The sequence below is a fragment of the Neophocaena asiaeorientalis genome, unplaced genomic scaffold (assembly GCF_003031525.2).
Source record: "Neophocaena asiaeorientalis asiaeorientalis breed wild unplaced genomic scaffold, Neophocaena_asiaeorientalis_V1.1 scaffold40, whole genome shotgun sequence".
Classification (NCBI taxonomy): domain Eukaryota; kingdom Metazoa; phylum Chordata; class Mammalia; order Artiodactyla; family Phocoenidae; genus Neophocaena; species Neophocaena asiaeorientalis.
In genome coordinates this window covers 15,179,734-15,206,063 of record NW_020185335.1, presented here as the reverse complement: position 1 = coordinate 15,206,063, position 26,330 = coordinate 15,179,734, and the positions used below count along the sequence as shown (strand labels likewise).

General features: G+C 62.4%; 3 protein-coding genes across 11 annotated transcripts in view; 2 read left to right on the top strand and 1 right to left on the bottom strand.

Moving 5' to 3' along the window:
- Positions 1–321: 321 nt before the first annotated feature.
- Positions 322–3,128, top strand: PABPN1L (PABPN1 like, cytoplasmic). Of its 2 annotated transcripts, XM_024735809.1 has the most exons (7): positions 322–570; positions 993–1,131; positions 1,439–1,506; positions 2,010–2,116; positions 2,223–2,310; positions 2,798–2,940; positions 3,070–3,109. In XM_024735809.1, exons 1-7 carry the CDS (start codon positions 322–324, stop codon positions 3,107–3,109), a joined length of 834 nt encoding a protein of 277 aa, XP_024591577.1. The 2 variants fall into 2 exon arrangements, with proteins under 2 accessions (XP_024591577.1, XP_024591578.1); XM_024735810.1 differs by lacking the exon at positions 2,223–2,310 and having other exon boundaries at positions 3,070–3,128.
- A 2,561-nt stretch (positions 3,129–5,689) lies between these two features.
- On the bottom strand, positions 5,690–10,260 carry TRAPPC2L (trafficking protein particle complex subunit 2L). Its single transcript, XM_024735704.1, has 4 exons — positions 9,974–10,260; positions 8,740–8,827; positions 8,523–8,602; positions 5,690–7,685 (listed from the first exon to the last, which is right to left on the bottom strand). The coding sequence occupies exons 1-4, from the start codon at positions 10,192–10,194 to the stop codon at positions 7,640–7,642; spliced, it is 435 nt and encodes a 144-aa protein (XP_024591472.1). The 5' UTR covers positions 10,195–10,260; the 3' UTR covers positions 5,690–7,639.
- A 134-nt stretch (positions 10,261–10,394) lies between these two features.
- GALNS (galactosamine (N-acetyl)-6-sulfatase) overlaps positions 10,395–26,330 on the top strand; it is a 20,970-nt gene continuing 5,034 nt past the window's right edge. For 4 of the 8 annotated variants that reach the window (XR_003001896.1, XR_003001894.1, XR_003001895.1 and 1 more), the window contains exons 1-11: positions 10,395–10,628; positions 16,470–16,593; positions 17,320–17,394; positions 17,898–18,000; positions 20,453–20,596; positions 21,363–21,429; positions 21,510–21,637; positions 21,913–22,052; positions 23,651–23,754; positions 24,036–24,172; positions 24,758–24,860. Coding sequence is in view for 5 of the 8 variants with exons in the window: in XM_024735557.1 (XP_024591325.1) it covers positions 10,512–10,628; positions 16,470–16,593; positions 17,320–17,394; positions 17,898–18,000; positions 20,453–20,596; positions 21,363–21,429; positions 21,510–21,637; positions 21,913–22,052; positions 23,651–23,754; positions 24,036–24,172; positions 24,758–24,860 (1,242 nt within the window). In the remaining 3 variants the exon portion in view is untranslated. Of the gene's footprint in view, positions 10,629–15,964; positions 16,289–16,469; positions 16,594–17,319; positions 17,395–17,897; positions 18,001–20,452; positions 20,597–21,362; positions 21,430–21,509; positions 21,638–21,912; positions 22,053–23,650; positions 23,755–24,035; positions 24,173–24,370; positions 24,731–24,757; positions 24,861–26,330 lie in introns of those variants that run through there. The other 4 variants (XM_024735560.1, XM_024735559.1, XM_024735561.1 and 1 more) reach the window with 4 other exon arrangements.

The following is a 26,330-nucleotide window of genomic DNA, read 5'->3' as shown; positions in this document are numbered from 1 at the left end:
TCCTGCACGGTGGCGGGTGAGGCCGAGCTGTGGCCAGGAGGCCCCCCCGGCTGTGCCGCAGCTGCACCCTCTCTACCTGGAGTGTCCCAGAGGGGCCGGCCAGTGAGGAAGAGGGGCACCGGGGCGGGGGTCCAGCCTCTGACCCCTCAGGGCCCAGAAGCCAGGGTGGAGGCTTGGCCGCAGCCGGGAGGCCTCTGAAGCCTCTAGTGGGAACACCTGGCCTGGGGGAGGGCTTAAATCCCGGGAGGGTGCAGGCAGGTGCCGGCAGGCAGCGTGGAGGCGAGCGCGGAGGCTCTGCCGGCCCCTCCTGCCCCATCCGCCATGTGGCCCTTCCTCAGCCGAGCTCTCTTCCCGCCCCCCACTGAGGCCTGGCTGAGGAGGGCTTCTTCAGACCCCGAGGCCCAGGGCTGGGGGGCCTGGAGCCAGGCCGAGAAGAGCCCTCTGGGCCCGGGGGCTGGAGACACGGAGGAGGAGGAGACGGGGGAAGCGGAAGAGCGCGAGGAAGACGCAGGCTTCTTGCTGTCTGTCCTGGAGAGGGGGGACCTGGCCGAGTGCCCGTTAGCTGACCAGGTAACAGCGGCGCCGGCGCCGAGCGCCTGGTGGAGGCCGGCCGGGATCTCGGGAACCTGGGGAATGCTGTGCATGGGGGCAGGGGGACGGACGGCTGCAGCTCTGACGCCAGGGGTGAGAGGGCCAAGAGGGCCACTGTCCCCACGCCTGGAAGAGGGTGTAGGGACGCCCACCTGTGCACGGGCTGGAAGGGGCAGGGTGGCCTCTCCGGCCTGAAGGGGACTTTGTGTGTTGGGGGTGGATTACAGGGGCTTCTCTCCAGGCCCGAGTCCGTGTGGTCTTTCCTTTTCCCCCCCGCCCAGGGAGCTCCCAGCATGACCCTGAGAACAGGCAGGGTCAGGCCCCCTTCCCCTCTGCCCTCCCTCCAGCGGAGCCTGGGGGCTGTCCCGCCTCCGGGCTCAGCCTGGGCCGTGTGCTGGCAGGAGCTGGAAGCCATCAGACTGAAGCTGTGGGCCATGGAGCAGGCCCAGCAACCGGAGCCGCCCGGGGAGCAGGGCCCAGAGGGGGAAGAGGAAGATGCCGGGGCCCTGCTGGCCGGGCAGCTGCTGAGCCCCGAGACGGGTAGGAACCAGAGGGCCAGGCTGACCCCTTCCCTGGGCTGTGGCCCGCAAGTCCTCGGGCACGAGGGTAAATACGGATGAGCTGCGAGCCGCTGCAGGAAAAGTGTGGGCTCCCGGGGAAAGGCCAGGGTTTCCATGAGGTCCGGCCTGGCAGTGGGTCCTTCTACATAGGCCCCAAGGGGTGCTCTTCCCCAAGAACCCAGGTGCCCCTCTTCCCCGAGGAGCGAGGACTGAGCCACCAACGTGAGGTGCCTGCCCTTAGCAGCTGCCGGGAGGCCCCTGCCAGGCCAAGCCCCCTGGTCCTGAAGCCCCTCTCTCCACAGACAGCCCCACGGAGGCGGTGGAGGCCGATCACAGATCCGTCTACGTGGGCAATGTGAGTGGGGGGAGGGGGGCGAGGGGGGGTCGGCCCGGCAGCACTGGGTCTGCAGCCGCCTCCTGGCTGTGAGGATTAAAGGAAGGGACAGTATGGGCAGCAAACTCAGAAGCCACATAGGCCTGGAAGCGAGAAGCAGGAGGGGGGGGGGCTCTGATGAGGGGGCTGTCCCCATGAGGGAGCGTGGACCCTCTGTGGTCGGGCCTGATTTCCCACTGTGGGCCGGGATTCGGAATTTCCACGTGAAATCTCCCAGTGGGCAGATTATTGGCAACGAGTTCCACTTGAAAAAGCCACGCACCCTTTGCATAGGCCAGTAAACTTGGGGAGCATTCATCTGGATATCCAGTCCACTCCCCCGGCAGGGGGCCGCGTAGAGGTCTAGGCTACTACCCTCACCCTGGGGCCCAGTCACCCCCTCTCTACCAAGAAAACGTGCTGCAGGAGACCCTGGGAGGCGGGGGCCCCTGCAGAAGGCCCCCCACCAGGGTCCATGCCTGTAGGTGGACTACGGGGGCACAGCCCAGGAGCTGGAGGCCTATTTCAACCACTGCGGGGAGATCCAGCGGGTCACCATCCTGTGCGACAAGTTCTCCGGACACCCCAAGGGGTCGGTTGGGGCTTCGGGGAGGGGCCGGGCGCCCGGGGGGCGGGGACACCTCTGCGTGGGTGAGCGTGGGTGAGCGTGGCCTTCACCTGCCTCTGCCTTGCCCCAGCTATGCATACATAGAGTTTGCCACCGAGAGCTCGGCCCAGGCCGCTGTGGAGCTGGACAAGAGCGTCTTCCGAGGCCGGGTCATCAAGGTGTGTGTCCCCCACCAGTCACTGCGGGGGCGGGGGGGTGGGGGGAGCGCTCTGCTCTGAGCTTCTCTACGTTAACCCATTAATCCCCGAGGGGACAGGAAAAGCAGGCAGCTGCCCCAGCCTGACCCTTCTCCAGTGTCCGGTGTTTGGGCACATCCTCCGGCTGGTGTGGGGGCACCTCAGACCCCAGTGGGTTTGGCCTGGGTGTAAGCCCTGGGGAGGCTTCCTTCCTGACCCCCCCTGCAGGGGGAGATGTTGGCTTGACAGGGGCTGGGAACAGGTTAAGATCTGATGCCTCAGGCAGCCCCATGCCCTGGGGCCACCAGGGCCTGGTGGGTGCTGGGGCCTGTGTTCACCTGCCTGTGAGCCTTCAGCAGGGAAACCCAGGAAGGCTTCCTGGAGGCAGCTTTAGCCCTGGTCTTGGCTCTGGGCCGGGGAGGAGGGTGTGAGAACAGAGGTCTCAGGCGGACTCGGCCTTTGGTTCCAGGTGCTGCCCAAAAGAACCAATTTACCAGGGATCAGCTCCACGGACCGCGGGGGCCTTCGGGGACACCCAGGCGCCAGGGGGGGACCCTTCCCCCACAGCAACTTCCAGGGCGGGGCCCGTTTCAGACCACGGGGGCGGAACCGGTGGGCCGGGCCCTGGGAGGGCGGGATCCTATTGGGGCGGGGCCCTGTGGGCGGGGCTCTGTTGGGCCTGGCTGGGTCCGGTGGGCGGAGCCCTGGAGGCCGCTCGCCCCCCGGCCTCTCTCCGGGCAGGGGGCGCGGAAGATTCTCGCCGTGGTATTCACCGTATTGAAGGGAGGGCCCGATTTTGAGAGTGGGGCTGCCGCTGGGTCAGGAGTAGACAGCCGTGCTCCTCGTGCGACCATTTACTCCGCGCGGAATAACTATCCGTCCCCCTTCCCTCGGCGGGAGGACAGCCCAGACCCCACGGCCGAAGCCACCGGTCGCGAAGCAGGGCACGGAGTGGACCTGGCACGCGGGCCAGTCGGGGCTTTGGAGGGCACCGGGCAAAGCTGCGGGCAGGTGAGGCCCAGGCAGCGTCGGGTCAGCTTCGGGGCGGCATACTCAGGACTGTTCCACTAACGCCTTTTACAGAAAAGTAGAAATGTGTGTCTTACTGGTAAAGCATAAATTATTAAACTTGAATATTTTTTAAAAGCACATGGCAACAGACCGCCCCGCTTTGTTCGCCTCACCCGGACGCTGTCTCCTGGGTGCACACCGTGCAGAGAAGGCGGCGGATGGGCTGCGGCTGTGGATCCCAGACCCAGCTCTACCCCCTTCACTCCTGGCAGCCAAGCGTTAGCTTCGGGGTTTACAGCGTCACCGCCAGCCCCCGCGCCTCACCCGGGCCTGGTGGCCTCCGGGGCACACACTCCCCCGTGACGAGTGACACAGACGTCGCCTTGTGGGTCCTCACCTGTGAGGCCCCGCAGGAGGGTGCGCCCGGGGCACCTGGCGCAAGCCTGGGCTTCTTCACACAGGGACGCAGAGGGGCTTCCATGACGGGCGCCCTGCCTGCGCTCCTCCCTGTGGCAGACGCCCCGCTCTTTCCCTCCCTGATGGTGCAGCGTGCCTTCTGCCCTCTGACTGCGTTCGGATCGGGGAAAGGAAGCTCTGGGGCCCAGATGCAGACACACGGGATCCTGGCCTTAAAGAACCACTAACAAATTTCAGCCTGGGCTTTTCTAAAGCAACCCTCTTTGCCGTGTACTATTTATTTATTTATTATTAATTTATTTTTGCGGTACGCAGGTCTCTCAGTGTTGTGGGCTCTCCCGTTGCGGAGCACAGGCTCCAGACACGCAGGCTCAGTGGCCATGGCTCACGGGCCCAGCCACTCCACGGCATGTGGGATCCTCCCGGACTGCGGCACGAACCCGCGTCCCCTGCATCGGCAGGTGGACTCTCAACCACTGCGCCACCAGGGAAGCCCACCTTGTACTTTTTTGATTATCAGGTCCTTAAGCTATCCACAGGTGGACGGTCCCCAGTCCCCAGTGTCCCCTCTCCAGCACCAGTGAAGTGTTTTCTCGGGAGGGCGCACCTGTGCTCTCCATCCGCGTGTCCATCTGGCCAGGTTCACACTCCGCTTGTGATCTGGGGTCAGCACTGGCCCTTGTGGTGGGGTGAACGAAATCCCCCCCCCAAATATGTCCACATCCTAATCTCCAGTACCTGTGGATGTGACCTTATTTGGAAAAGGGGTTTTTGCACATGTGATTAAGCTAACGATCTGGAGATCTCCCTGGATCACCTGGGTGGCCCTAAACCCAGTGACACACACTGGGTACGAGACACACCGACACACGGAGAACGTGATGTGGAGACAGAGGCAGAGGTTGCAGTGATGCGTCCATAAGCCAAGGAACTCCTCGCCAGCAGCCATCAGAAGCTGGAGAGGCTGAAAAGACCCTCCCTCAGAGCCTGCAGAAGGAACCAGCCCTGCCATCACCTTGATTTCTGACTCTGGCCTCCAGAAACGTGAGAGTATAGATTTCTGTTTTCATGTGCACACGTGCACGCGCGCGCGCACGCACACACACCACCGCTGGCCCCTGGAGAATGTGGGTATGAGGGGCTGAGTGGCAGGGACCTTGCCAAGGCTGCTGGGTGGCTCAGGGCCGAGCCAGGCCTGGATCACGTGCAGTTGGGGGCTGCAGGAGAGGGAGGCCTCCCAGACGTAGTTCCTGGAGCTGAACTTTATGAAGCACCAGCTCCTGCCGCGCTGTACCTTGTGCCAGTCTCCTCCTTGGCGAGGATGTGCATTGGTCTTGATGCGTTCATTGTGCATTTTGCTTTTGTGGAAGGACCTGCAGACAGGCTTCTATCACAAGGAATTGGTCCCTTTTCAGATGTATCTTCTTAATCCCTTCTGCGTGGCCACTGCGAGGAGAGTGGGCCCTTGAGTCCCTCCTTTCCTGTGGATTTCAGGCCCAAGCAGCCCATGTGGGCGGCCAGGGCTCCAACCCACACTTTCTCAGCTATGCCCAGAGAAAGCCAAGACACGCAGGATCCTCTTGGCTGTCTGGCCCGGGGAAGAAGGGAGAAGGAATGCTGATGGGGAGGGAGGACAGAACTTCAGCAGAAGCACCTGGAGCAGCAGCCAAGGGCTGAGCAGGTGGCGGGGGATGGGCAGGCAGGTGGCCCTCAATGAGACGAGCCTCACAGTACAGAGATGCAAAAAGTTAAGATGAAACTGACATCTGACAGTCCTGTTGGCAAAGCAAAGGCCAGCAGATTACATCTAAGCCTTGATTTTCTCAGACCTAAAACGGGAATGCTACCTGACAACGCACATGAAAAACCTCGAATGTGACCCCATTATGGGTCGCTCTGGCTCCATCTACAGAAAAACCCAAACGGCAGTGGCTTCAAGATAGGGGTTTCATTTCCTCATTAAAAAAAATGCTGAACACAAGTAGTCCAGGGCTGGTATGTCAGCAAAGACCCAGCCTCCTTCTAGCTTTCTGCTCTCCATCCTCAGGGGATGAATGTTGCCTGCATGCTCTCAAGATAGCTGCCTGGGCTCCAGCCATCACATCTAAGTTCCAGGAAGGAGGAAGGGTAAAGATAAAGGTACTGCCAGCTGAATCCCCCTTTTAAGTGTCCTTCCTGCAAGTGCCTCCCAACGCCATCCACCTAAATGCCATAACTGCCTACCCTTGTGAGGGCAGGAAGTATATTTTGTCTAGCCAATTGTCCCCAATAACACTAGGGTTCTGTTAGTAAGCAAGCAAGGGAGAACGGATGTTGCCTTGGCAACCTGTAGTCCCTGCCTCAGCCATTACTCAGGCAGGAGAGATTACTAAGTAAAAGCTCAACCAGAAAGTTGAGGATGGACTGTGGGGAGAAAGCCCGTGTGAGGGTGGCCTGCATCAGACCAACACCTGCTGGTCGCACTTCTCAGCCCTCTTCTAGGTCTTGCAATTCCACCTGTGGCAGGTGAGGCAGGCTGGGGGGAGCCCGGGACGTGTGTCTTTAACACACACTCTGAGCTGTTTTTTGTTTACTTCTGTAATCCTGTGCTCAAAGGAAGGGAAGGAAACCCAAAGACGAGCAGAGTGCATCCCAATTCCAGCCCTGGGCCGACGACGCTCACAGCTCACAGCCTCCCTGTTCCTAGTGGGTCTGAGCCACCCTCCTACCTTCCTCCTGGTCAGAGACCCTCTCCAGAGTGACTGAGGGGGCAGGAGGGGCTCATGGTGTCTTAAGGTGCCTGATGAAGGAAGCCAGCCACGCTGAGGCCACACAGAGCAGACTGTGTAGGTGGCTCAGGCCCAGGAGGGCCTCTTCCACTTCAGAGACGCCGTCACCAGATGACAAAGTGCACTAGAACCGGGGTCACCTGATCCCAGAAGGGGCCGTGGCCTCAATCGTGGTCAGTTAGAACTGCGATCAACCTTGACTGAGCAGGCTTCTGGGGCAGCAGAAGGCGGAAATCTCATGACATCAGCCCCTCCTCAAGTGGAAGCGCCCCTTCCACAGCCTGCCCAGGGGCCTGGGGGTCAGCAGGGAAGGGGGCTCCTCTCCCAATACCCACCTGGCCCTCGGGCCCTCAGGAACCTCAGGGCACTAACAGGCAGGAGGGGACTCTCGCAGTTTGCTCGTTCGATGCCCAGCAGCAGCTGATGAAGACGCTGTAGTTACATGGTCTCGGGAGGGTGGCCTTCCAGGGCCGGGCCAGACCAGGAGGAAGGGCCCTCCCGCCGGGGAAAGGTGTGCAGGCCGTCCCACGGGCCCCTCTAATCCGGCTCTGGGCACAGAAGGCCGACCCCTCCAGATCAGCCCACCTGCTGAGCCACTGGAGGGGGCGGCCGGCCCACGGGTCCTCTGCCCCTCCCTTCGCAGCCTCTTCTGGGCTCCAAGCTCTGAGAGCTCCTGCCACCCGGCTCCCCCTGCCCCTTCGTGCCTAGTGGGGACAACAGCTCCTGCTCTGTCTGGTCCCTGATCTGCTCTGTCCCTGAAAAGTCCACATAAACTCCTTCGTTTTGTTTTTTGGCCGTGCCGTGCAGCATGCGGGATCTTAGTTCCCTGACTGGGGATTGAACCTGCGGCCCCTACAGTGGAAGCGCAGAGTCCTAACCACTGGACCGCCAGGTAAGTCCCTAAACTGTCTTTAGTTAAACCTTCTGCTGACGCAGAAGGAAAGAGCCAAACCTGATCTCACAAGACCTTTAGTCAACAGGCACCGTGCATGAGGCCCTGCCCCCAGCGGCACGTCCATGACACCCAAGAGGAGACAAGTGGAAATAAAGATACATCTGAACAACACAGCTATGCACAGAACGATTCCTTCCAGCCACGGGCTGCAGAGCTCTCCTCAACAGACCTGTATCATCATGGACGTCACCATGCCATCAAAGGCCCTGCAAAGAGAAACAGACAATCAGAGAAGCAGACCCAGGCCCTCCATCCCTGGCTGGCAGAGATGTCAGTCTCTGAGGTCCAGGTGAGTAAAACTGGCTGAGGCCAGGACATGCCTGCCGCCACATCAGGCGGTGAGAATCTGAGTCTCCCACCTCATTCCTGTGCGGTTTCCCACGGTGCTGCCCTTGCTGGGTCTCCAGGTGGGGGAGGGGGGGGAGGGGGGGTACCCAGGATGACCCAAGACACACTGTCACCACTGAGGGAAGGCACCATAGGAAGGGGTCCTCTTCCCTGGCTGGGGTCACCTGCCGGCTACAAGGAACCCCTTGGGAACTGTGTCTGGGATGCAGGGAATTCCCGGAGCAGGTTTGGAGCACGTGCTCGTGAATGCTTCTTTGGGAAGCATCATTGTGACATCCAGATGTTAGGTCTGTGTTCACCTGAAGGCTATCTGGAAGACACCTGCAACCTAATTTCCTAATCGTCTAAGTTCAACGTCAAAGACAAAATCGGGCAGCGACAGGAGGACGTTTTCTCCCGGAGGCTCCTGTCCATATGCCTGGGCCCTCACTGGGATCTGGGGAGGCGCCCCAGGACCTGCTGGGCCGACCTGGGAGACCAGATGGGCAAGCTCTGCAGCCCCCGCGCCCCAACTCCCCTTCTGCTGATCTGGAGATCCAAGGAAGAGTTTGTTTGGAAAAACAGGGTTCTGCCTCTACAGAATGGCTGCCTTAGACGGACAGTGCCCGTCGCTTAAAAAGACCTTCCCTCCCTGCCTCTCAGAATCGCTGCCTCTCAGCAAGGCGGGGGGCTACCCGAGAAGGCGCCGCGCCCACCTGGACTGAATGCGGTCTCCCGGGGTGTAGAAGGGGTTGCACATCACGTCTGTGTAGGAGTTGTGCAGCTTCCGGAACATCTGGAACAAGAGCCAACAGCGTGCTTCATTCACACGCGCAAGTACACACAGCTGCTGCCGTGCTCGGGCTTCTCAGCATTTCTGAACAAAGACGGAAAACCGAGCGGCCAGGCGCGCCCACCGGCCCCCACACTCACACTGCGAATCTCGTTGTCTCTGAGCGCCGTGTTGGAGGAATCCACCACCATGACAAACTTCACCTTGGAGTTGGTCACGTAGCCGTAACTGCACAGCTGGTTAGGGAACACGCTCTTAACACGGGGACTCTGTGACAGCCCCAAGCACGGCATCACCGTGCAGAGCCTGCGAGGGGAAGGCCATCTGTGCGTGTCCTCCGGCTGCTAAGCTGCTCTGGGGGAGCGTGACACCTGCATCACAGCAAGTGCCCCAGGCTGGGCCACTCCCACAGTGCCAGGAGGACACAGGACTGCAGCAGGTGTGATGGACACGTCCTTAGACAGCTCTGGTGTTTACTGGAGAAGCAAAGCGCACGGAGCTAAGCCTTATCATGATCCAAGCCCCGGGGCAACCTGCCCGAACCCTGGGGCACCTCGCCTTCTCTCCGCATCGGGTCCCAGCTGGGAAGGGTTAACTGCAAGACCAGAGGTTGCACAAATGAGGCGAATCCTGCCTAAGGTACCTATACCTCTAAAGGCCACTCCATCTTGCGGAACAGTGGCTCCGGGCAGTGACACTAGGCGAGCTCGTTACTGCTTGTGGGAATGTCTTTGAACTCCATAGGTTTCGAGCCATTTGTCCCAAGGACTGGTCAAGATCCTACAGTGACTGGTGGGGCCGGGCCTGGCAAACAGACGAGTGGGGACTTCCCTGGTGGTCCAGTGGCTAAGACTCCACGCTCCCAATGCAGGGGGCTGGGGTTCGATCCCTGCTCGGGGAACTAGATCCCACATACTGTAACTAAGAGTCCACATGCCACAACTAAAGATTCTGCACGCTGCAAGGAATATCCCACATCCCGCAAGTAAGACCCCGTGAGGCCTAAATAAATAAATACTAAAAAAAAAAAAGATGCGTGAACAACGACCCCTTGCTCAGGAGGTGGTGGCCCCGCTGAGACGGCATGAAGCCGGAGAGTCCCCAGTTCCTCCACAAACCCAAGGGACAGGTGGGGACTGTCACAAGGCAATTCAAGCCTGGCTGCTCCCACATTATCCTCCTAATTAAAGAAAAAAGGGTGTGAGGTCCTAAGTGTCCTCAAGCTGCTCTAATTCCCCACTGGCCAAAAGCCCGCATCTTTTTTTCTTTTCAGGTGATGTTACGAGATGCTTTTCAAGGGGACCTAATGCTACAGCGCACCCTGCGACTGCAGGAAATCCCCAGACTTGAAGCCACTGCCAGGTGCGAGGATACACCTTGTAGTCCTCTGTGGGGTACAGCAGGCCCAGGTAGAGCTCCCTCTGGTCCACCAGGGCCTTCCCCATTGCTGAGATCTTCTCGTCCACCACGTCCAGGGACGTGTGTACCATGTAGTGAAACTTGAGCTCGTTCTCCGTGGGGACACTGCGGATGTAAAGAGGGTAATTCTGCAAGAAAAGGATGACGGCGGCTGAAGTGACAAGGATCCACCCCATGTGCGCTGGCCTGGAAAACAAGGCCACGGGGCACTCAGGAGGGCAGATCAGCCAAGTGCCAATTAGCCATGGAATACGCTCTCATTCCCCAAAACCCACGGCTTAATCCTCCAAACTGGGACTTCCCTGGTGGCGCAGTGCTTAAGAATCCACCTGCCAATGCATCCCCGCCCCACCTCTCATTCTGTCGGTCAGGGCCCCGCTTCTCCTGTCACTCAGCCGGCGTGGCCCCGCCCCATCGCCCAGCCGGAAGGGTCGCCCGCTTCGCCGGGCCGTTCCCGCCGCCCCGGGGCTCGGTGGCGCTCGGCGTGGTTGCCATGGCGGCGGTTGCTGCGGCGACGAGGTGGCGGCTGCTTCTGGTGCTGAGCGCCGCGGGGCTGGGGGTCACAGGCGCCCCGCAGCCCCCCAACATCCTGCTCCTGCTCATGGACGACGTGAGTGCGGGTGTGGGCCGGGATCCCGGGAGGACCGCGCTCGGGCGGGGTTGGGGGCGGCCGGCGGTGTGGGGGTCGCGCCTGGCCCTGCAGGCCGTAGCCTGGCTCGTGGGTGAGGGTGAAGTGAGGTGTAGTGTCCAGGCCGGGCCAGGAGAAGACCCTCCTTCCCTGTTCCCTCCCCGGCTCCTTCCGCTGCCCCTCAGGCGTGCTGCGATGCTGGCCGCGTGAGGACCACCTCCCCAGGATCCCTGCTCTCGCCTGCCGCCCCCCACTGCTGGGGGTGTGGGTGGCAGGGAAGCGGTGCAGAGCTGACTAAGACCCCGGCCTGCCTGCCCGCCCTGGAAGTCGCCTTCCCCGCTGCCTTTGGCCTGCTGGACCTGCCCTGGGAACCGGAGGAATGTCCCCGGATGGGTGTGTGTGTAGCCCCAGGCCACCCTGGTCACAGCGGCGGGCCAACCCTTCCCACAGAGCCGTGCTGTTCGCGCCTCCTTTGCGACTTGGTCCCTGTGCTCCTTCCCAAGGAAGCAGGACTGTATTTGGGGGGCGCTTTTTGGGGAGTGAAATGGAGACTCTGGATTTAGTCCCTGTGGGGCGTTGGGGTAAAGTGGGGACGCAGACAGACCTGGGTTCAGATGCCTGCTGCCCTGAGCTGTGGGGAGACCGCGGCCCTTTGGGCCCCCCCTCCGCCCCGTCCTGAGGGCTGAGGCAGTGCAGAGGGTCCTGCATCGGGCTCCTAAACCCTCGAATCCGGAGTGATACCAGTGTCTGTAGCGGGGGGGCCCTGGATGGCTTCAGGATGTGGTCGCCAGGAAGGCCAAGGCGTGACTGGAAGGTTAGAGCTTCCAGCACAGCCTTGACCTCCAGGGGCTCCAGGTCGGTGTACACGCGGAAGGGCTCAGAGAGGGCAGGGAAGTCCCCGCGACACCTCACCCGAGGCATCTCTTCCACCTGTTGTCCCTGAGTTGTATCCTTGATAGTAAACAGGTGATAGTAAACACGGCGCCACCCTGAGTTCTGTGGGCCGTTCTAGCAAATTATCCAACTTTGGGGGCAGTGGGGGTGGGTTGTGGGAGCCTTGACTTACAAGAGGCCCAGGATGTGGGCCTGGCATGTGAAGTGGGGGCAGTCTCGTGGGGCTGAGCCCTTGACCTGTGGGGTCAGATGCCAGGTCCAGGTAGGTAGTGTCAGACGGAGCTGAATTGTTGCATTCCCAGCCGGTGCCCGGAGGCCAGAGAAGTAGTTGCTGTGGTCACACACACACACACATTTGGTGTCAGAAGTGTTGTGAGTAAAAATAGCTCAAAGTTCCCCAAAAGACCAGCAGAGACACTCCCAGGAGCTTTTGGACCAAGGCCACGGGCCTCACGTGGCTGCTGGGCAGTCCCAGCTGGTCGGAATTGCGAGGTACTGTGTGTGTAAAAAACACGCTCGGATTTCAAAGCTCTAGTACAAGAAAAAGACATAAAATATATCTCATGTAATTTTTTTATTATGAAAATAATTCTTTATTACAAAAAGTTAACAACATTCAAATAAGCCGGAAAAGATCACAGAAACCCATCCATGGTGGCACCACCCAGAGGTGACACAGACCGTGCTTCCCTTTACCCGTAACTGTTCAGACACGATGGGTTCCGCAGGGACCCGGAAGCTCCTCTCCTCCAGAGCCCGCCCCGATGGCTGGTACGGAAACTTTGCTTCGTGACGAACACGTGCATCTTGGAAATGCTTGCTGTGTCAGCGGGTCAGCCTCCTCAAAGCTGAGGTTCCTGGGCAGGAAGGCTGTTTAAGTACATAAATTACTGGGGCATGCAAGGCTTAGCTGAGCACTTAGCGTCTCCGATTTCTGCCCCTCCCCTTCTCTCCAAGGTGACAGTTCATTAGTGAAGGTCGATGCTGCAGGCTGGTTGCGATGGTCGTTTTCTGGATTTATGGGGCTACAGAAAGTACAACCTGTGCCCACACCCACCTGTTTCTCTTTGCCCGTTACCGGGGCCGCTGGGCTCTGTTGGAGGCCCTGAGTGGTGGAGGGGGACCGGCACTGGGCACGTCTCACTCGAGGGGGGCTGACCCAGGGGCCCGTCTGCCTGGGTGCCCAGGGTGGGTCCAGGAAACGGGAACATTGGGCCAGGAGGCCCCAATGCCCTGACTCTCCTCTGCGGGTTCCTCCTGTGACTTTGGGGGTCTTTGGCAGCTGAAGCCCGGAGAAGTCGGGGAGACCTCTGTCCTGGTCAGTGCATGACAGGAAACACACTCAAAGCGACTTTAGCAGAAGTGGGGGCCGAAGCTCTCCCGACTAGACAGGCTTCAGGCCCCCCAGCTCTGTGTCCTCACCCAGGCGGTCATCAGGCCTGGCAGGAGGCGCAGGCCCTGGTAGGCATCAACTTATGGAAGAATTTAGAAGAGGCTGAGAAGCTCCATCCTCTAAGGCTGATGGGTGATGGGGCCGGGGCGCAGGGACAGAGCTCCCTCCTGCCCGCTGGGCCCGAGTGCCGTCTGTGTCTCAGTTCTTTACTTGTCAAACAGGACTAAGGAGGACGCCCTGTGGCTACTGGGAAGGGTAAGGCCAGGCTGCACAGAGGCCAGCCCCTGTGTCCCCACGGTGGGCCCATCCAGCCAGTGCCCCCGCCCTGACCCTCCAGGGCCTCGCACACGTGTCGATGTGGACACACGCACGGGTAATAATCCCTCGTAGCTGTGTGTGGCCCCTGCACTGCCCAGAAGTCTTTTTTTTTTTTTTTAATTTTTATTGGAGCGTAGTTGCTTTACAGTGTTGTGTTAGTTTCTACTGTACAGCAAAGTGAATCAGGTATGCGTATACATGTATCCCCTCATTTTTGCATTTCTTTCCCATTTAGGTCACCAGGGAGTACTGAGTAGAGTTCCCTGTGCTATGTTCTCATTAGTTACGCCCAGAAGCCTTGAAGTTCCCACCGAGTAATGGCAAGGCCGAGGCCAGGAGGAGGACCGTAGGCCCGGGTTCCCGGCTGCCTTGGGAGCGCGGGTGGGCGATCACGTGGGAGAGGGGAGACATCCTTCACACTCTGTGGGAGACCCTGCCCAGGGTGCCGTGGAGGACCGTCTCGTGGAACCCGTGATAGCCGTGCAAGGTGGATGTTAACATCCCTATTTGTATAGCCAAGAAAGCCTACCGATAGGTGATAATAGAACTGGATTCAGCAGAAAAGAGCTAACACAGCAGGCCAGTGACTGCAGGCCTCAGAGAGGCTCACCTGTAAATAGGTGGGCCCTTGGCCGCCATCTGGGAACTTGGATTTGGGGAGTATCCCAGCATTCCCTGTGCCTAAACTGTTTATGCAAACGTAAGGTTCGTGCTGAGCCCCACCTCCCTCCTGGGAGGCTGGGATTTGGGTGGTGCCAGCGGACCCAGCCCCTCTGCCTCTCTCTGCTCCTCCTACCTGGCCTGTGGGTGAGGGTCGGCAGCCCGCCTGTGCCCCGTGGGGTGCGGGGAGAGGGGGCAGCAGGGAGAGGCCTGGAACCTCAGCCTCGTGCCTTCCACTCCACTTCCTGCCCCTGTCGGCCGCACTTCCCTCCAGGGGCAACTTTCATTCCAGCTCCTGTTGTGGTGAACGGAAAAGCCTTTTCAGTAATTTCAAGATAAACCGTCTCCAAAGGGACTCTATGGCTGGAAGGATCTTTGAAAACAGACCGCACAGTCCAAGGGCAAAGGCCCCCAGGCAGCTCTGGGACCCGAGTGTCAGGATGGGCCTAAGGCCGGGAGACGAGGGGACGTGTCCCCCTCCTGGCTCTCCCTGACGGAGAGGGTGCCGTGTGAGCTACTGCCCAGTGCAGGGGGCATGAATGGTTACAGCCAGACCACACACCTACCTGTGACCATCCTGGGCAAACCTGCATGCTCGGCCCCCACGTGTGACGCAGGGCTCCCCGAGCTTCGTGCGCGCTGGCCCCGCTCTCCCCAGCGTCTCCGTGCAGACCTGCCAAGCCTGCTGTGGGCTGGCAGGCCGTGGCCCGTGAGTCTGGAGAGCTTTAAGGGGCCCCAGAGAGACAGGCACGGCCAGGCCTCTGCAGCACCAGGTGCCTGCGCTTTTCCAGTGGCACTCTACGGAGACGTAGTTTCCATCATGCACAGTTCACCAGTTAAAGGGCACAATTCCGCGGTTTCTAGCACCTTCATAGCCTCGTGCAGCTGTCACCACGGTCAGCTGTAGGTCATCTTCATAACCCCGGGAAGAAGCCCCATCCCCGCCCTCCCCCCGGCTCCACCCCACCTGGTTCCCCCCGGCTCCACCCCCCCAGGAGGAGCGGCCGGTGAAGGAGGGCCAGCATGGAGGGGGCTGGCGCGTCTAGAGAATCCAGAGGGGAAGCAGGGCCGCCCCCGCCAGCAGCGCCGAGGGGAATCAGTTTGTCGGGGTCACTCCTGCCCCACGCCACTGGCCGCAGAAGGATGCGTTGGGTCGTAGAGCGAAGTCACATCCCGTTGCCCCTTTCAGGTATTTCTTTAGCGCTTTATGATGAAAGTTGTCAAAGGCCCGTGCAGCTGAAAGGGTGTCGCAGTGCACACCTGTCGCCCCACCTGGACTCTGCCTGCTCTGTCTCCCATCTGTCCCTCCGTCCGTCCCTCTGTCCGTCGCTAACCCACCTCACACCTGGCAGGTTTTATTTTGGTACAACGTACATAACACGAATTCACCCTTTTAACATTTTAAAGCGTGCAGTTCGGTGGTGTTGAGCACGCGCGCCAGCTTGTGCAGCGCCCCCATCCAGTAGCTGAGAACATCCCACCCCCCGAAGAGAAACCCCTTTCCCACTGGCAGTCACTCTCCTCCCCCTGCCCCAGCCCCTGGCAACCACCCATCTGCCTTGTCCCCATGGCCTTGCCTGTTCTGGACGTCTCACATCCATCATACACCCTGCGGCCTTTTCTGACCGGCTTCTCAGCAGCCTGTTTTCGTGAGTGTCAGCACCTCGTTCCTCTTTACGGCCGAGTACTGGTCCGTAGTGTGTGTATCAGGTCCCTCGTGCCTAACAGGTGGCCACAGACTTGGTGCCTTGGAATAGGAATCTATTTCCTCCAGTCCTGGAGGCCAGAGTCTGAAATCAAGGGGTTGCAGGGCCAGTCTCTCCGGAGGCTCCGAGGGAGGGTCCTCGCTCCCCTCCATCTCCTGGGGGCTCCTGTGCTCCTTGGCTTGTGGCCACGACCCTCCAGTCTCTGCCTCCGTCGTGGAGGCCTGGCCTCTCCTCGTGTGTCTGTCTTGTCTCTGTGTTCCACCTTCTCACACGGACCCAGTCACTGGATTTAGGACTACCCTAGTCCAGTGTGATCTCATCTTAGCTAATTACGTCCGTATTTCCAGATATGGTTACGTTCTCCGGTTCTGAGTGGACATAAACTGGGGAGGCTGCTGTTCACCCCGGTCCTGGATGGATAGACCACATCTGTCTGCTGTTGATCAGTGATGGACACAGGCTGTGTCTTTTGAGCAGTCGGGAGTCCTGCTGGTGTGGACATTCATGCGGCGCCTGGGTGCCGGCCGGCCCAGTTCTCGGGACAGCGAGCTCGGGAGGACCGTGGGTCTCGGGGCCTCGCCGGGTTAGCTTCGTGGGCCCTGGCCACTGTCTTTAAATGTGAATTCACACCGCAGAGTAGGACGGCCTCCTCGTCTGTGCGGAAGGCAGAGGTGTGTGTCTTGGTGCCGGTGCCCCGTGAGCACGTGGGGCCGGCGTCGGAGCCGGGAGGAGGTGGGCGCTGGGCATCTGCACTGGGGAGCGGCTGACCGCGCACCTGCCGCACTTGGGGTGCGCCGGGGGCCGCGGCTCCGGCTACATTCTTATCCCACCTGCGCACGCTCTTTCCTGCAGATGGGGTGGGGCGACCTCGGGGTGTACGGAGAACCTTCCAGAGAGACCCCGAATTTGGACCGGATGGCTGCAGAAGGGATGCTCTTCCCGAACTTCTACACGGCCAACCCCCTGTGCTCCCCTTGTAAGTCACGGCCTGCTCAGGCCACCAGGGAGTGGGGCCGGGCTTAGGGCATGCTGGGTGGGGGGACACAAGGGGGGCGGGCACGGAGCGCGGAGACTGAGGCGCGGTGGGGAGGCGGGGAATGCGTAGACCAGAAAGGGGCACAGGGTGCGGGCACGGAGCGCGGGGTTGGCCGCCCTGACTTGGGTGTCGGCTCCACCGGCATTTCCTGCAAGGGGCAGAGGGCTGGCAGGTGGGCTGCGGCCTCTTCTGTCGGATCCTGGTGCTTGGGAACACCTGAGCTCCATGCTCTGGGGAACACGGGGCCATCAGGAGCCCTCAGAGGCCACCAAGGGCTCGGAGCCTCTGCGGGTGTTTGAGGCCCAAGTGGCTGCCTCGGTGGCGGCGGCTGTTCATTCATGGAGCTGAGTGTCGCGGCTGGTTCGGGGGAGGTGCTCAGCCGGGGAAGGGATCGTCAGCTGGGGGTGTAGTGGCCTCGCAGGTGGGGAGAACCTCTGATCTGGAGGACGAGAGGTGACCCCGGAAGGGGCGGCACATGAGGAGGCCTGTGGGCTGTCCCGGGAGCCAGAGAGCGAGCGAGGGGGAGCTGCAGCCGGCCCCGCTGCTGGTCTTTGCGGGGCTGTGCTCCCACCCGGCTCTCAAGTGGCTGCCGGGGACTCAGGTACCACAGGGCTGGCCTCGGGCTGCACGCATGACCCATGTTTCTGTTGTGTCCCCTCCGCGTAGCCAGGGCGGCTCTGCTCACCGGACGCCTGCCCATCCGCAGTGGCTTCTACACCACCAACGGGCACGCGAGGAACGGTAGGCTGTGCCCTGGGGCAGAGGGAGGGGGCGTCTGTCACCTGTCCTCTCTGGTGACCTGGCTTCTCCTGGGCACACTCATTGCCCAGGGTTGAGGCTTCTGTCTGGGTCGTAACTCATGTTAAAACAGAACGCAGAGCTTCCATCAGAAACAATGTGTTTTAGGCGAGTGGGGAGGATGGTGAGGGTGCCGCCGGCTCCCGCCCTGTCCCGGGGGCGGGGGCGGCCCGGCTCTAGGGTGGGCTCCCCGACCAAGTGGGGCTTCAAGGGGCCCTTGGAGGAAGGTGTGGTCTCAGAGCCCGAGTTCTGGAGATGCCGGGGGCGGGCCCTCCCCTGACCCCTGACGTCCGGACCCCCCTCGGGGGCACGTGTGCCTGTTCGCTCTGGTAACGGTGCTGGCTGTGAGGAGCGCCGGAAGACCTGCAAAGTGCCCGGGCGGTGCCGCCCCGACCAGGTCTCTGCCGCTCGACCCTGCCGGCTCACACGGTGCACTGCTCCACCAGCCTACACGCCACAGGAGATAGTGGGCGGCATCCCAGACTCAGAGCTCCTGCTGCCGGAGCTGCTGAAGGAGGCCGGCTACACCAGCAAGATCGTGGGCAAGTGGTGAGTCCCACACCTGCCTGCTGGGCTCACCCAGCGGGTTCCTTACTCATGTCGCCCAGCGGGAGCCCCTCGGGTGGGAGTAGAGTCCTTGAATTCCAGGTCTGCTAAGATGTCCAAAGCATCCCTTTAAAAGCTGCTGTGGCCATGCCCGTGGGACCTCCCGTGGTGAGGCTGGGGTGGTGGCTGCCACGGCAGCACCAAAGGAGCCATGTTATTGCACACGATGACACGCCAGCGAGCAAAGGGGCTCTGTCTGGTGATGAAACCAAGAAGCAAGCAGGGGATAGGGGACGGTCGTGTGGTGTGGAATCATCGGGATCAAGTGATCGTAAAAGATCATGTTGTCACACGCGTGTCGCGCTGTTACGGGGTTAAGCCTGTTAAGTGGCTTCTCTCCAACTCCCCGGGGATGCCTAAGTACGCAGCCCTAGAGGTTGATATGAAGGTCGGATGTCCTCTCTTTCCTCTCCCGCGTGTTGGAGCCCTTGGAGACCAAGCCTGCTTCCTACAGGAAGCCTTCCCTGACTTTCCAGCCCTGATCATCTCTGCTCGGCTGCTGCTGTGCTTTGGACCCTCTCGCCTTGACCCCTCTGGCACTCACCACCTCGAGGGCAAGCACCTCATCTGCGTCCCTTGGGGACCACTGCCCCACGCAGTTGACAGTCCTAGTGATGGGGGATCTGCAGAAACCGGGAGAGGAGTCCTCAGGGAATCCGAGGACCTGGAGGCTGCTTCCTCACCCCCGAGAGGGGCTGGCAGCTGTCCTGCTGGCCGAGCGGTCGAGCCTGGAGGCGGTGGGGGCTGCACAGCAGAGCCGACGAGGGTGCAGGATGTGGGAGCCTGCAAGGCCCAGCAGTGCCGGGAAGGCCCGGGAGACGGCGGTAGGGCGGCTACAAGGCCCGCCGGGGCCGTGCCAGGGCTGCGCCCACAGAAGGAGGAGCCCCTGCGATGACTGGCGCTCTCTGCCCAGCCTGGCGGCTCTGCCCCGGTCCAGGGGCCTCCCATTCGTGGTCACTGACACGGGGCAGCCAGAGCTGGAGTGGGAGCCTGTCCCCACGAGCTCCGGAGGTGGGCGGACTCAGGAACAGGAAGGGACACGGCAGGGCCTGGAGAAGCAGATCCATGGACTCAAGGAGGTGGACGCAGTGCTGGTGGACCAGCCGGGGTCAGGGCGGCCATGGCCAATGGGATGACGGGCTCTGGGAGGCCCGGGGCAGGGGGCTCAGTCCCTCCTCTGCCAGGTGGGTGTGCTGGTCTCAGCAGGGTCCCATCAGAGCCGCAGGGGGTGTTGGTGGCCGTGGCCGTGACTGCCTGACAGCCAGCCTTGGGCCCCAGCACCACGGATCTGGATTTTGTCAGCCTAACCAAGGCCTGGGGTGGATGGAGCCTGGACTCCCGCGAGAGGCTGCCCTGAGTCCCAGGGGCTCGACGTGCTGTCACTCAGCTCGCTGGCAGGCAGTACTGACCCCGCAGCTGCCCTGGGACCAGCACTTGGAATTGACAACTTCACACGAGCCGGACCTTCGTGGGTGTTTCTGTTTCATGAAGGCCGTTTGGGCTGAAGGATGCAGGACGAGGAGTGTCACACCCAGCGGTGTCCAGCATGGAGGGGGCGTCATAGCTGCGGGCCCAGAGAGGAAGCACGGGGCGCAGCTGGCTCTCCTTTGCGGAGACAGCGCTCAGGGCAGAGCCCGTGCGGGTGCCCCCGGCACCGGGGCTCCCGAAGCCGGGCAGCCATCCGGCGGAGGCAGAGTGTTTCGGGACCAGCAGGGGGCGCCCGGACTCCGCGGCCGGCCAGCTCAGTCCGGCCCCATCCTGCCCAGCTGCCTCGTGCCGCATCCACCTGACTGAGTGAGCGAGCTGTGCGGCAAGCTCACGGTGACGTGGAGTCGGCCTGGCCCGGTGCAGGCCCCCAGCGCTGCGCCGGCGATGCTGGCCGCGAGAGGCTTTCTGCAAACGTGACCCCAAGAAACCTGTCTGCTTCCCAGGGAGGAGGAACCTCACCCCGAAACCCCTTCTCTAAGCTGCGCCTTCTCAAGAGAGACCCTCCCACTGGCGAGAGGACCCGACCTGACGCACCCGCGGGGAAGGGCCTCCCGGGTGGGAGCAGGGGTCCTGTCCGAGCCCGGGTCTCGGTAACAGCTGGGCCGTTGCCCTACAGGCACCTTGCCATGTTATCCTCTCGGCCCGTCCGGCTCCTGCCCAGGGCACCAGGGCAGTGAGCCGCGCTCATGGGACCTGGTCACCGTCCCCATGTGCGCCCCTCGGTTGTCGCCTGGGTGGACCGTGCGGGCAGGGGGGCCAGGCCACGGGGCACCCGGGCTCAGCACACCCTGGGGCTGGCTGGAGCCTTGTGTCCTGAGCTGTTCTCTGAAAGCGAGGGTGTTTGCTTCCCGGAGCTCCGGGGCGCCCGTGCGGCGGTCCCTGAAGTGCCCCGGGTTCCTCTCTCTAGGCATCTGGGCCACAGGCCTCAGTTCCACCCCCTGAAGCACGGATTCGATGAGTGGTTTGGATCCCCCAACTGTCACTTTGGACCTTATGACAACAAGGCCAGGCCCAACATCCCTGTGTACCGGGACTGGGAGATGGTTGGCAGGTAACAGGCCCTGCCCACTGCTGCTGCCCACCCGCCAGCTCCTCGTCCTGCCCAGACCTCGTGCTGTGACCTCTGACTTATAAGAGCCCCGTGTCCGGGGGCTTCTAACTGTCTCAGGAAAGGTGCTGGGAGCCCCAGATGCTCCCCAGAGCGAGGTGCTTCACTCGGCTTCTGGGGTTTGGGCCCCGTGCCCTGAGGGGGCTACGCTCTGCACGGTCAGCCTCGCTCCGAGCCACCGTCTGGGGGGCCGTCGGCTGCAGGACCGACCTGGTCTGGCCATCGGGTGGCTGCAGGCAGGCCCTGGTCTTTCCTGTCTGGCCTAACTTCCCTTTCTTCCTTTTTAAATTATTTTTGTTCTGGTGGAAGCGCAGTACACGTCACTGGACCACAGAGCTGGGCCAGCATTGCTGAGGTGTAGCTCACCCAGCACCCCCATCCCAGACCGCCTCCGTCACCCCAGAGAGATGCCCACACCCGTTAGCCGTGCCCTCCGTGGCCGTGGACTGGCCGCTTCCTCTCGCACTGTTCTGCCTGTTCATTGGCGGGGCTCCCCTCCTTCTCCCAGATGGTGGGGTCACCGGGGCACCAGACTCAACCCCAATGGGTCCCCGACGGGCCTGGGAGCTTCCAGGCTCCGGTTTTGTTCCTGACGTGAACGTTTCCGTCTCTCTTTTAAACGAGGCCCCTGACTTTGCCCAGGAAATTGGGGAGGAGGGGCTTTCCTGCCCTGAAGGCCGATTTCTGTCTGGATCTGTACTGTTTTCAGATTTTATGAGGAATTTCCAATTAACCTGAAGACCGGAGAAGCCAACCTCACCCAGATCTACCTGCAGGTGACGACAGCAGGGGCTGGCCCCGCTCTGGGGTGGGAGGTGGGCCTGGAGCGGGGAAGACGGTGTGCGCTTCTCCTCAGGAAGCACTCGATTTCATTAAGAGGCAGCAGGCAGCTCACCGCCCCTTCTTTCTACACTGGGCCATCGACGCTACACACGCGCCTGTTTATGCCTCCAGGCCTTTCCTGGGCACCAGCCAGCGAGGGCGGTGAGTCCTTGGGCACATAGACCTGGACCCCGGGGCGGGGGGGTCAGCTGTGCTTGGTTACCACCAGAGGCTGGGCCCTCGCTACCATTGTCAGCTGTGGACAGAGTGAAGCATCTGTGCCTCTGCCGTGGTGAAGGGAGGGGTCGGCTCTGCCCCGATTCCGTCGGAAACTTGACTGGAACGCCCCCTCCTCGTCCCTCCCTGAGGCTCGGCTTCGGCCGCCCTCTGGTCCCGGAGGCCGCTGGCCCCTGCTGACTGCTTCCTCCTTTCCGCAGTTACGGGGACGCCGTCCGGGAGATTGACGACAGCGTCGGGAAGATCCTGCACCTCCTCCGGGACCTGAGCATCGCAGAGAACACCTTTGTTTTCTTCACGTCCGACAACGGCGCTGCCCTCATTTCTGCGCCCAGACAAGGCAGGTGACTTGAGCAGATGGGGCTCCACCCGGGGCCCCTCAGCACCCCCTCACCGGGCCGAGTGTGAAGGGCTCAGCCTTGGGGAGGGAGGGACACCGGCAAGCGCCCCCCAGGTCCAATGCCCCTCTTCCCCACCGCCTGGCAGGTGCGTGGTCAGGAGGGAGAGCTCGGTGGGGCAGGCGGAGGCAGAGGCTGCGGCCGTCACCGCATCCTGCCTCTCTACTGGCCAGCCCTGGGGCCAGTCACGTCCCGAGTTCTCTCTCTGAAGCCGCAACGTTCCCTATCAGCGTTTCCGTTCTGATCTCAGCTGTAACACAGTGGCCGTTGTGACTGGACACGTCTGCCCCTTTTTCTGTGTTTGGGGGCCTCCCTTCCCACGGGGGCGATGACCCTGCAGCAGCCAGGCCCAGGCTTGGCGCCCACCCCCGACCCTCGGAAGTGCCCTCCCAGGCCTCGTGGTGGGTGGTGTCCGGGAGGGAAGGGAGCGAGCCCCCCTCCCCTGCAGTGCCGGAGCCCCTGGTGCAGCGCGGGGGGCCTGCTCACTCCCCCAGACCCTCCTTCTGTGTCCCTGCCAGCCTGCAGTCCTCCTGAGGACCCTGGCCTCTAGGCCTCTCAGGCCTGAGGCTTTTCCACCTTGTGGAGCTGGAGCTGGAGCGAGGTTGTTAGAGCCGGCGTTTCACAGTCCTATGAGGGTTTCACACCCCCGCGGTGATGTCTCTTTTTCCCTTTCTTCTTAAAAAGGCTGCGCCCCAGGAGGGCCCTGAGTCACTCAGACAGCTCTGGAAGGAAGGCCACAGAAGCTGGAAACCCCACAGGGCCGGGCCTGTCTGGGGAGGCACTGGGGGACCTTACGGCCACGTGTCCTGGGGTCAGAGGGGCCCAGGGATCTCCAGGGACAGGAACAGCGCAACTGGGAGCTGCAGGGGCAGAACAAGACAATGAAAATCCACGTACCCACCCCCAGCTGGAGAGACAGGAGCAGGAGAGAAGTAGGCCCTCACTGGCCTCTGGCCTGTGACCCTTGCCGTCCCTGTGCTGACCAGCGAGGCCCGTGCTCGGGGTCCCTCCCTCCATCATGGCAGCGAGCCGGGGATGTGCGATTCGCCAGGACCGGGCTGTCTGCCCTCGGCACCGCCCACAGCCGGGTTCAGGGGCCACCTGCTCAGAGCAGGGCGTGTCAGAAACACGGGGTCTGCACCCCCAAACCCCAGGCACACAGGACCTGCTTGTGCACGGTGACATTTAGGGAACCTGGCACCTGCCAGGCCCGGGGTCGGGACTGTGTCTTACCGTTCCCACATCTTTCACTAACACGTCCATGTGCTGTGTGTGTGCGTGGTCGCGGTCTATGGGGGCGTGACCTTATGACCACAGCTCTAGGTCAGAGCCATCTCCAGGCGTTCCGACCTTGAACTTGAGGCCTGAACCCCAGGGCTGGTCCTTTGTCTCCACCACGGCCTCAGGGCCTCAGTAATGTCACCTCCAAAGGGCCAGGCGGGGAGCCAGGTGGACAGACGTGTCCCGAGGGCGAGTGCCCGGCAGGGTGTGTATGGCCCTGGGGACTCAGGCACGTGGTCTGATGGGCGACTATCCCCAGGTGGCAGCAACGGCCCCTTTCTGTGCGGGAAGCAGACCACGTTTGAAGGTGGGATGAGGGAGCCTGCGATCGCCTGGTGGCCCGGGCACATCCCTGCCGGCCAGGTGAGTCAGAGCCGGCCTTGTGCCAGCCCTGCAGTCATCCTGGGGCGTGAAGCCTTGGTCCCCTCTCTGGCCTGCTCCCTGCACTCGTTCTGCCACGCACACGTGTCATCGGGCAGGGAAAGCCTCTATTCTGCGTGTGTGGACATGCTGCGGGATGTGACCGCGTGCGTGTGTGTGCGCGCGTGTGCGTCAGCGAGCACGCCTGGGGACCTGGCCCCTGGCCGCCATCTGGGCAGGGCAGGGCGGGCATCCTCAGCACGTCTGGGCCACGTCCATTGCAGGTGAGCCACCAGCTGGGCAGCATCATGGACCTCTTCACCACCAGCCTGTCCCTCGCAGGCCTGGAGCCACCCAGGGACAGGGCCATCGACGGCCTGGACCTCCTCCCCACCATGCTCCAGGGCCGCCTGACAGACAGGTAGGTTCCCGCCGGGCACTCGCCCCGCCTGGCGCCCCGCACCTGGCGCCGGAGCCGAGCTGGCTGACAGAGCAGGTGTCCTCGCCCAGGGGGAGGTGAGACCCGGGGGTCTTGGCATGAAGCGCTTGGTGGGGTGGAGAGGCCTTGTTCCTCCCTGCGGTGTCCCTCACCCTCTGCCCGGCCCCAACCTACACCCAGCTCCACGCCGGGACGCTGTCCAGAGGCAGTTGCTCCAGCTCAAGACCTGCTACTGTTTTGCTCAAACAAAATGAGTTTCCCAGGCTGCCGTGAAGGGGCGTGGACTCTGAAGGGTGTACGGTGTAACCAGAGCAGGCTGACGGCCAGGAGTGGACGGCTCACTGTCTCTTTTCTGTCTTGAAACCTGGCATGAGAGCTTGCTACCCCTGGCGGGGGTGGCAGGGGGTGCCAGCCGCCACGCTCGTCCCCACAGGCCCGCCTGCCATGCCTGCGTGCTACCCCCTTCCTCTGCCACCAGCCTCCCCAGCACCGAGGACGAGGGGCGGCCAGGGGGCCCCTCCACAGCCCGGGGACCCTTTCAGTTGACGCCGCCTGTCCCCCTGACAGGCCGGTATTCTACTACCGTGGCAACGCGCTGATGGCGGTCACCCGTGGCCAGTACAAGGCCCACTTCTGGACCTGGACCAATTCCTGGGAGGAGTTCAGGCAGGTGAGGGGGTCCCGGCTCCGTGAATGCCTCGTCCCTCACGTCCCACCTTGGGGAGGCCTCTGTGCCCCCGGCTCACGTGCTGACCTGCTGTCAGGGACTTGGGGGTGACGAGCTGTGGCCACAAGAACAGCACCCACCCTGGCCCGCGCCACCCAGGCTCCGGAGACGAGGCCTCAAGGAGGGCAGCTCAGCCCCAAACCTGGGTCAGATGCCTCAGGGGCCCAGGCAGACCCGGCACCTTCCCGGCCTCCCCTCCCGTCCACCCACTGGCCCGGCCAGGTGCTCGGCGGCCCCCCGAGACGCTGTCGCCATGTTTGCTTCCCCGTGTCCACCCCCAGTCCTGACGGTGAAGTGCCCCTGCCAGGCCCGGAGCCCCACTCGGCCCTCCCAGCTCGTGGCCGCCCACCACCTCCTCTCCGCGTGCCTGGGCGCCCCTAGCCAAGCCTGTGCCTCCCCACGTCCCATCACTGCTGAGCTGTCCTGAGCACCCAGCACCCCGACGGGCAGGGCTGCGGCTGGCTCGCCCCTGGAGATGATAAGGGGCCGAGGGCCTAGGAGCCCCCGCCTGAGGGCCCTGAGGCAGGCGGCGTGGCGGCCCTTGGGGACAGCGCGTGGCGGCCCTCGTCCCTCCCCGGGCCCCTCCCCACCCCACCCCGTAGGGTCCCCGTTGCATCCAGCTGCACGGGTGCGCTGGCGTCCTGGAAGCCACCGCTTGCCCACCGTGGGCTGTTGGGGCTCTCGAGGGCAGGTCTGGTCAGCCCAGCCTCCACCCAAGCCGGAGCCCACAGGGGCTGGGGAGCCTCTTCGAGCCCAGCGTGTCTGCAGGCAGCGAGCAGCCAGCTGCATGGCCTGTGCTGACCCGAGTGCGTTCACGGTGGGGCCGGAAAGTGTCAGGAGAGGCCCCCTCGGCGCAGCTGGGTGACACCCGTGCGCAGAGCTCCGCGGGGGGCGCTGCTTCCCTTTCCCGAGGGTTGTTTGTGGGGCTTCTGGTTGGTTTGGTCCGCACCGCCACTGTCCTCTTGTGAGACAAAACGCGCAAAACTCCCGTCTCTTCTCCAAGGTGTGCAGGTGTGCAGGTGTGCAGGCACTGGGGGGTGCCCCCTGCGGTGGGTTTGCACGGTTGCAGTTCCATTCAGATGCTAGGGGTGGGGGAGGGGCACCCGCACGCTGCTTTGATGGCCCTTCTCCCTGCAGGGACCAGTAAGGCGGAGGGGGTGTGTGCAGCCGGGAGGGGCCCCAGAAACCATGACAGCGGCCTTGTGGCCGTCGACAGCTCCCTGGGCTCCGTGGAGACTTGGGTCCACCTCTTGCATCCCTTCCAGGCGATCAACACATGAGGGGCAGCCTTGTCTGCAGGCTGGGGGCATGGCTTAGCTGAGGAGGTCAGGGGACCCCAGGTGCAGGGTTCGCCCGAGGGGACCTTGTTAACTTCCCACTGTACCCTTGTCTGGGGCATCTCCCACCCCCTCG

Bases quoted from the DNA above. Each gene is read 5' to 3' on its own strand.
- PABPN1L (XM_024735809.1), top strand. From the start codon at position 322: ATGTGGCCCTTCCTCAGCCGAGCTCTCTTCCCGCCCCCCACTGAGGCC. The intron at 571-992 runs GTAACAGCGGCG...GTGTGCTGGCAG, and splicing joins AGTGCCCGTTAGCTGACCAG to GAGCTGGAAGCCATCAGACT. The intron at 1,132-1,438 runs GTAGGAACCAGA...CTGGTCCTGAAG, and splicing joins GCTGCTGAGCCCCGAGACGG to CCCCTCTCTCCACAGACAGC.
- TRAPPC2L (XM_024735704.1), bottom strand. From the start codon at position 10,194: ATGGGGTGGATCCTTGTCACTTCAGCCGCCGTCATCCTTTTCTTGCAG. The intron at 8,603-8,739 runs GTGAGTGTGGGG...CTCTTGTTCCAG, and splicing joins GAGACAACGAGATTCGCAGT to ATGTTCCGGAAGCTGCACAA. The intron at 7,686-8,522 runs GTGGGCGCGGCG...TTCTCTTTGCAG, and splicing joins GGAGACCGCATTCAGTCCAG to GGCCTTTGATGGCATGGTGA.